This window comes from Theropithecus gelada, chromosome 3, assembly GCF_003255815.1.
Source record: "Theropithecus gelada isolate Dixy chromosome 3, Tgel_1.0, whole genome shotgun sequence".
In the NCBI taxonomy this organism is placed as follows: domain Eukaryota; kingdom Metazoa; phylum Chordata; class Mammalia; order Primates; family Cercopithecidae; genus Theropithecus; species Theropithecus gelada.
Genome location: NC_037670.1, coordinates 167075832 through 167085087, shown reverse-complemented (window position 1 = coordinate 167085087; position 9256 = coordinate 167075832). Strand labels below are relative to the sequence as shown.

General features: G+C 42.8%; 2 gene segments (V, D, J or C); both read right to left on the bottom strand.

The window, feature by feature from the left end:
* Window positions 1-2348: 2348 nt before the first annotated feature.
* LOC112620211 lies at window positions 2349-5426 on the bottom strand. The segment is given in 3 exon segments: window positions 2349-3077; window positions 3178-3268; window positions 5323-5426. Coding segments are annotated over 2 exon segments (498 nt in total).
* A 2826-nt stretch (window positions 5427-8252) lies between these two features.
* LOC112621721 lies at window positions 8253-8859 on the bottom strand. The segment is given in 2 exon segments: window positions 8253-8680; window positions 8772-8859. Coding segments are annotated over 2 exon segments (477 nt in total).
* Between the last annotated feature and the right edge of the window lie 397 nt (window positions 8860-9256).

The following is a 9256-nucleotide window of genomic DNA, read 5'->3' as shown; positions in this document are numbered from 1 at the left end:
CATGAGCAAATAAATGAATGTTGTGACACTTTATCCCCACAGGATGCATCTGTCAGTGACATCACTGAATGGGCCACCAGCCCCAACTTCTTTAAGAGGAGGCTGCATCTCTGGGAGATGAATCAGGCAGGACTGAACTCAACTCTAATGGATCTGAGATACAGATGCACACATGCAGAGGCTCCCTGGGTATTTATTTTGATATTAACAATTCATAGCACCTTCTCCATAACATGCCTTACATAGGAGCCTGCCAACTATATCCATCTGCACCTCAGACTCCAAGTATTTAAAGATGAACTCATTGTCTTACTGCAGGTGAGCTTCTCTGCAAACTCTCTCATTCCTCTCACTGGTGGCTTGGTGCTTCTACTCCTTTATGCGTACTTCAATTATCAGTGAGTTAGGAGTTAGGCATCTGAGAAGATGCATGTCAACTGCATTGGTAGGGATACAGGAGCTGAGATGATGCCCTGAGAAATGATTATATTTGAAGCTCTTCCTTGCAGTGAAAAACCTGGGTTTATTTATCCTTGAACTGTATTGAATTCCCAAGGCCCATGGAATGGAACCTCTCACATTCTCTATTCCCACAATAAAACAGAGGATAAGATTGTCTTATTCTTGAAGACTTGCAGCTAAAATGTTCTATTCTTGAATTAAATCTTATTACTACCCCTAGAAAAGTTCAATGTTTTTTCATCATTAACACCTGGCCTTTTCCCCATAACCTCACTTCTGCAAACCTACTTCCTCTCAGGGATTATGGAAAGCTGAGAGAAAGATTTGTTTTTTGAGTTGGTCAATTCAGTTACTTGCCATAAAAGGGCATATTTTGACTCTTGGCACAGAGGTATGCTTCTGAGTTCACTGCATTCAAAAGTACTTGCCAATGTTAAAGGGCATTAGTTTGCAGACTAGCTTGTGTTACCGGAGGGGCCTATTTCCCTGTGGGCTCTATCCTTTTGCAGGGTCTGTTGTACCTAGGATATAAAACTGTGGTCATAATTCTGTCTTCAAAAATTTAATTGCTTACCACTCCCTGTAACCACGTACCAAGTGTGGCAGGCAGCATGACAACCTCTCAAAGATGTCCATGTCTAATTCCCAGAAACTGGGAATGTGTTAAATTATGTGGCAAGGGGAGAAAGGAAAGTTCCAAACGGAATGAAGCTTGCTAATCAGCTGGCCTTAATACAGGGAGCGTGTCCTGGATTTTCCAGGTGGGCCCAATGTAATCACAAGGGTCCTAAAATGTGGAAGAGGGAGAATAAAGAGTGAGCCTCAGAGTGATGCAGAGCAAGCAAAGGCTCAGCCAGTCCCTGTTGGCTTTGAAGATTGAATGGGGCCATGAGCCAAGGAATGCTGGTGGCCTCTAGAAGTTGAAAAGGAGAGAAAAACAGTTCTCCCCTAGAGCCTCGGGAAGGAATGCAGTCCTGCCAACACCTGGATTTTAGGCTGGTTTTGGACTTCTGACCTGCAGAACTGTAAGATAATTGCTTTTAGTTGTTGTAAGCCACCAAGTTAATGGTAATTTGTGTCAATAGAAATTGAGTACCTTCTAGTAGCCATGGAACTGATGGGTGAGAGACAGAAGCCAGATACAAAATATAGGTAGAGACAGATGCATGATCACATGGAATGAATTTCAAATCAGGCTAAAGGAAGTCTATAATGCAGCTGGGCTTTAGAAAAGGAGGAAGGAAAATAATCTGGAAGCACCCAGGAGGAATTCTGCACTATTTCCATCTTGAGTGTCAGGACCCCTGTATGTAAAAAAAAAAAAAAAATAGGAGAATGATGAAATGGAATTTGGCTTACGGCAGAACTCCAACAAACCTCAATTGCCTTGGGCACTCAAAATACAGGGATCTGTTGCCTCAATTGTCAATGATACCATGATAGTGATTTAGAAGGAATCAATATTAAATATGAATATCAAAGAGAAATTATAACCACTCAGAATGGATTGCAGGTATTGTATCGAAACTTTTCATATAAATAAGAAAAATGTAAATTTGTGTGTTAAGGACATATAAGCAGAAAGGAAACAGGACAACAGAAGACTGGACATGCTTGTCTGCTTTTAGATACCCCAGTGTGGGTCCTCACCAGGAGGCCTCGTTAGTGTTGTCTGACTGTGCACAGCCTTTAGCCAGCACCTGGCTCTTCTTATGCAGAATAGAGACAAATGGATCCTTAGATTCCAGGCCAGATAACTTACATCTAATGTACCAACCTGCTTGCTCTAGCCACATTTGAGACACTCTTTAGGAGTAGTGAAAAATCCCTAAGTAAATGTACATTTGAAATTGGCATTATAAAGGAATGTCCACAATCATAGTAACGAACTTTCTTTTACAATCTAGAAAATGTGTGAGGGAAATTTCTGTTTGCAACTTAGGAGAGAAGGAAGAGGGCCTCATAGTTCAGAAAATGCAGCCTTTCTCGGGAGCTCCCACCATTCTCATGGGATGGCAAATGCAGGAAGGCAGGGAAATCTCCAGCGTGGGTAGCCAAGGTTTATCTTACTCCTATGTGTTTTGAGCAGAGAGAATTTTTGAGGAATCCTAAAAACCCATTTTGTAATCCTCAAACCAACATATGGTTTCCTATGTTGATACCTTCTCATTTTCTGTCTTTGTCACACCCCCAAACCACTTTTTTCTCAGGGGAGGGAGGAACAGGAAAGACTTTGCCCAGGACTGCTGGGAGGTAGAAGGAGAAGGGGAAACACCGGGGTTTCTGCACAGGAAAGAGGTGATTCTGCAGCGCTGTGGCTAAACTGCTGGCACAGAAGTACACAGCTGAGTCCCTGGGTTCTGAGGGCTGGATCTTCAGCGTGGAGAATGATGCCTCAGGCATCTCAGCTGAGAATCGATCCTTGGGCATCCCTGAATCATCTGTCGGATCCTTGTTGTTAAAGTAAATCAGGAACTCCAGTCCCCGCATCATGGTCTGTCTGTACCAGAAAAGGGAGCTGTGGCCTGAAATTGGTTCGCACCTCAGAGTCACTTCTTTTCCCATCTCTGTCACCTCATGCCGGGGTGACTGGATAACTCCAGCATCTGTGTGCTCTATGAGAGAAGACAGAATTGGGCATCAGAATAAGGAAAATATATGGGGTCATCCATGCAGAAGCCCAGTATGACAATGGTAAATATTCTGAAGACTCACTCGCTACCAGGATACAAAAGGACACACAGCAGAGAGTCCAGGAGCCCATGGCAGAGTGAGAGCAGATGTGGAATATTCCAGACCAGGCCCTCTGTGAGCATGAGCAAATAAATGAATTTTGTGACACTTTATCCCCACAGGATGCATCTGTCAGTGACATCACTGATTGGGCCACCAGCCCCAACTTCTTTAAGAGGAGGCTGCATGCCTGGGAGATGAAACAGTCAGGAATTAACTATAATTGATTTGAGATAGAGATGCACACATGCAGAGGCTCCCTGGGTATTTGTTTTGATATTATCAACTCATGGTTCCTTCTCCATAACATGCCTTACATAGGAGCCTGCCAACTATATCCATCTGCACCTCAGACTCCAAGTATTTAAAGATGAACTCATTGTCTTACTGCAGGCCAGCTTCTCTGCGAACTCTCTCATTCCTCTCACTGGTGGCTTGGTGCTTCTACTCCTTTATGCGTACTTCAATTATCCATCAGCGAGTTAGGAGTTAGGCATCTGAGAAGATGCATGTCAACTGCATTGTTAGGAATACAGGAGCTGAGCTGATGCCCTGAGAAATGATTATATTTGAAGGTCTTCCTTGCAGTGAAAAACCTGGGTTTATTTATCCTTGAACCATATTAAATTCCCAAGGCCCATGGAATGGAACCTCTCACATTCTCTATTCCCACAATAAAACAGAGGATAAGATTGTCTTATTCTTGAAGACTTGCAGCTAAAATGTTCTATTGAATTGAATCTTATTACTACCCCTAGAAAAGTTCAATGTTTTTTCATCATTAACACCTGGCCTTTTCCCCATAACCCCACTTCTGCAAACCTACTTCCTCTCAGAGATTATGGAAAGCTGAGAGAAAGATCTGTTTTTGAGTTGGTCAATTAAGTTACTTGCCAACAAAAGAGAAGGGCACATTTTTTGCTGTTGGCACAGAGGCATGCTTCTGAGTCCCCTGCAGTTGAAAGCACTTCCCAAAGTTAAAGGGCATTAGTTTGCAGACTAGCTTGTGTTACTGGAGGGGCTATTTCCCTGTGGGCTCTTTCCTTTTGCAGGGTCTTTGGATCGGTATATAAAACTATGGCCATAATTCTGTCTTCAAAAAGTTAATTGCTTATTACTTCCTGTAACCAGGTACCAAGTATGGCAGGCAGCGTGATGACCTCTTAAAGATGTCCACGTCTAATTCCCAGAAACTAGGAATGTGTCAAATTATGTGACAAGGGGAGAAAGGAATGTTCCAAATGGAATGAAGGTTGCTAATCAGCTGGCCTTAATACAGGGAGCGTGTCCTGGATTTTCCAGGTGGGCCCAATATAATCACAAGGGTCCTAAAATGTGGAAGAGGGAGAATGAAGAGTGAGCCTCAGAGTGATGCAGAGTCCCTGTTGGCTTTGAAGATTGAATGGGGCCCTGAGCCAAGGAACGCTGGTGGCCTCTAGAAGCTGAATAGAAGAGAAAGGTAGTTCTACCCGAGAGCCTCGGGAAGGAATGTAGCCCTGCCAATACCTGGATTTTAGCCCAGTTTTGGACTTCTGACCTGCAGAACTGTAAGATAATAAGTTTTTGTCATTGTAAGCCATGAAGTTATTGGTAATTTGTGTCAATAGAAATTGAATACCTTCTAGTAGCCATGGGACTGATGGGTGAGAGGCAGAAGCCAGATACAAAATACAGGTAGAGACAGATGCATGATCACATGGAATGAATTTCAAATCAGACCAAGGGAAGCCTATTCAAAAACATCTTCTTATGTCTGCCTAGGCCTCATCTTCTTCCAGGAGACACACTGGACTATGCCTCATATGTGGATATGCTGGTGGCATCACTGTGATTGTCAAATCCCTGGGGAGAGGGTCCCTCTGCTGTGGTCCTGGGTAGCACCTCCATTTCTTGCTATTCTACTCTCTACAGAGCAGGTAGGGTTGGCCTTGGCTGGTTTGGGGCCAGGCTTTCCAAGGCTCCTTTGACACAAGAACTCCTTCTCTGGTTTTCTCAGCTCAGAACATGGGCCCTGCACCACCCCAGCTCTTTGTGCCCCCACATCTTAAGCGAGCTCAGAGGTATATGCACTGCAAAGCACACCTGTCACTCAGCCCCACTCAAAGCTCAGTTGAAAGCAAAACCCACCTCTACAATGGAGGAAGAAGGGTCGGTTACTAATTCCTTTATTCCCAGCCATCATTCAAGACGTCTGCAAACCAACTCCCCGAATCTAGGTCCAACCTCAGAGTAACCCTTAACCGTCTTTTTCCAGGGAGCAATCTCTGCTCCTCCCTGTAGACTCTGGACGACAGCGAAGCCACAGTGCCTCCTAGTGGCCAGTAGGCTGGAACAGCACAAATGTGCTGTCTTTTGCCAAGACACAGGGACTTGGGCTTTGTTTCACTGAGTACCAGGTGTATAGAATATTATGATTAGTTAGTGTTAGAAGGCCAGAGAATAATATTAGTGCTATGGGGTAGGACAGAGACACCCGAGACATTGACAATGCGGTCAGAAAGGTGGAAACATAATACCGGGTTTAATACTGATAAGCAGCAGGTCTCAATGTGAAACTTGATGGGCTGGCTAACATGGTGCTGAATCAGAATTTAACCATTCTCTGTCCCCTCCAAAGGGCAGGCTAGCCCTGCATGGAAGAGAAAGTTCGCCACTGATCTTAGCACACGTTGAAAGCGCACCAAAGAATCTAGCTTTTCTCTAGAGAACCAGTAGGAAAACAGGAAATAAGGAGAGACTAAAATGAAGAGAACAAATACTATAACTGATTTCCCTTCCATAGAGAAGATTTGGCAAGGAATGGGAAGATTAAAACAGGATTATTATTTTTGGGGTGCCCCATAAAATGGGGTAGGTGGAACAAACTGTTGTCCCAGGAGACTGGCTTTAAACGGGGTAAAACAATAGTAACATATCAGTTACTCCCTCCAATTTTGACCACTGCCCCTGGGGAATACTCATAAAACAGCAAAAATACATCCCCAGGGTGCAGTAATTAAATTAATTTGAAGCCCAATCTGTACTATCTGACCTAATCTCAACATTCTCTTGATTGTGTTTCTCATCTTGCCGTATGGTCCAATGGAACACAGAGGTTATGTGATAGAAATAAATAACAATATAAGAATACCCTAGTAATAACATGCCCCAAACAAAAATATGTCTCAACTGGATTATGAATGGCCTTTAAGTTTTTTTTAAAAAAGTATTTGATGTCAGAGTTTAATATCTCTATACCATTTAAGTTAAATATCAGACACATCACAAAGAATCTAACATTAAAATTCAAGGAAAATTAGAATTCCAAGTAAAGTTATTTTCACCTTAATCCCAATAATTAAGGATAATGGCACTCACTCTTTCTGTTGTTATCTACATAGTTGGAAAAAATATCAAAAACATTAAAAATTTCAGTTAATTAAAGTCCTAAAAAAATAATAATAAGGAATAACTTGGCTGGAATGTTGGTGAGGGCAAGAGCCCTGGGAGGTAAGCACAGCAGTCCATTTGTCCTAGAGGGCATTTGCAGATCCTGACTCAGCACTCAGGAAGCTGACTCACAGGCCGGGGGGTAAAGGCAAAAACCAGAACATACCAAATGTGTCATTGCCAAATTCCAATAGTAACAATAAGCCAGAGACAAACCTGTTCTCCAGATGCTCCAGGACACCTCAAGCCTTAAACTGATTCAGGGAGCCTGATCGTTTATACCTACATGCACTTTCAGAAGCACAGAAAAATGATCGCTGCTGAAAAATATGGTCCATCCTACACCAAAAATTATTTCCACAGCTATAGCATTTGGCACAATGTCAAACATCATCAGATTGGTAAGGAGAAATACAAACGCCATTAAAACTCAAGCAGCATAACTGAGAAACAGCACAAAAAGAAAATCACAAAAATATCCTGTGAAGATCTCAGGGGTGAAAATGATCAGACAGACTCTGAAACAACTGTGTGTCCTATGTTCAAATAATAAAAAGTGATCTCAGAAAATATGAGGGAGTTATTAACTATAAATAACATAGCAGATTGGAAAAAGAAAAAAATAGAAATTTTGACAAGGAGATGGTGAGTGAGTGGTCATTTTAATCCATCACATCGGTGAGGTTTTATTAGAGGAATAAGGAAAGGGAGATGTGCAATGAGCAAATGGACATAAAGCCTGACCTGCCATCAGGAATTAGATTGGATAAGGAGGGGAGGGAAGTCAGGAGGGGCTAATGGACAGTGACAATGCTTTCAGACAATTTCCAGTATGCTGCTTTTTAGTAATTCTAACCAATACTTCAGGAAGATTTCTAGAATTATCTTAGTTTAGGCAGAAGAAGAGTAGTGAATATGGAGCTAGACACACAGAGTGTATTATCAGAGAGGGCAATTGATTGCTTCAGAAGTTCTTACAAGGAATATTTTAATCCACCAAGGAACTTTTAATATATAAGGCAGACAAGTGGAAATGTCCTCTGAACTGACTGGTCCAGGTCTAGAGATACTCTTGGGCTGGGATGATTACATAGAAGGGTTAGACAGTTCAGGAGAAGCAGAATTCATCTGGAGCTAAGATTTGGGACTGGTTGCCGGGGTATCCATTTGTGTGCATTTCTTTGAACTAGAAAAAGGGCTGAATAACGTAGCTGAAATGATAATCACTATCATTAACAACATCATTATTAACATACTTTAACAAAAATAAAACAGAAGGGAAAAGATTTCCAAACGCATACTGTGTGTTGAGACTTTGCTAGACAGCCAGGGTGTCACCAAGGATAACAAGTCATTCACACGCTGACAACTACAGAGGGGGAGCCTGCTGTTTGCTGCTTGGTATAATCACTATCTGTATTACTAAGTTTATTGTACATGTTTCATGATCTCATACTTTTATGGGAGAGAAACTATCACTACCCCTGAGGACTCAATCTCTGATAAGTCACTTTAGGTTTCTTCAGTTGTCCCCAAGAAGTGTTCCAAATCCCTGAGACACATTTTCAAACAACAATGATAGCGCTCATGTTTTAAGAAATAGTTCATTTCCTCCCACTGTATGAATCCTAGCTATATCTGAAAACTCGCTTCTTCCCTGGGAGGATGAGGAATAAGGAAAGGCCGCTGTGAGCTGAGTAGAGAGGAGAGAGCCCTGCAGTTTTATGCACAGGAGGGAAGTGTCTCTGCATCGCTGTGGCTAAGCTGCTGGCACAGAGATACACGGCCGAGTCCCCAAGCTCTGCAGGCTGGATCTTGAGAGTGGAGTCTACTCCTTTGAGCCTCTCTGCGGAAAATCGATCCTTAGGAAACCGTGAATCATCTACTGCTTCCTCATTTTCATATCGAATCAGAAGCTCCGGGCCCTGTCCCAAGTTCTGCCGGTACCAGTAAAGGGTATTGTGGCCAGAAATAGGATTGCACCAAAAAGCCACAGGCTGTTTTTTCTCTGTGATCTTGTATCTCGGAGACTGGGTCACTCCAGCTTCTGTGAGTTCTGTGGGGGGAAAAGAATTTGAAAACAGAAGGAAATGACTAGAATAATCTCTGGGAGATTATGTGAGGATCATGGTGTTCCTAGAACTCACCTGCCCCCAGGAGACAGAGGGCCACCCAGCAGAGGAGCCTGGTGCCCATGGCAAGGTCAGGGCAGGATGGGAGCTTTGCCAGATCAGGGTCACTGTGAGCAGGAGCAGAGGAAGTGGGACGTCGCTGTCCTTACACAGAAGTTCCTACAGTGACATCATTGTCTCCACAAATGCCTAAGTTCTTAGAAAACAATTGTTGTAAACTAAAACACAGCTAAAAGTTTGTTTAACGTATTCATAGACTGGAAGTTCATCCAAGCATCCTCACTCACATATTCAGGGCTTAGGGGATTAGCTCTCTCACTACATCTCTAAGCCTATCCTGTGCTGGATGTTTCTACTTGAAAGTCTCAAAGGCAACTCAAAATATATGTATCAATTAGTGACCTCTTGATTTTAGCATTTTGCTAAGCATTTTCCTTCTCTTTTGGTATTTCTTTTCTACCAGGTCCTCCATGCTCCCAGTCCTCTAGGGTAATTGACAC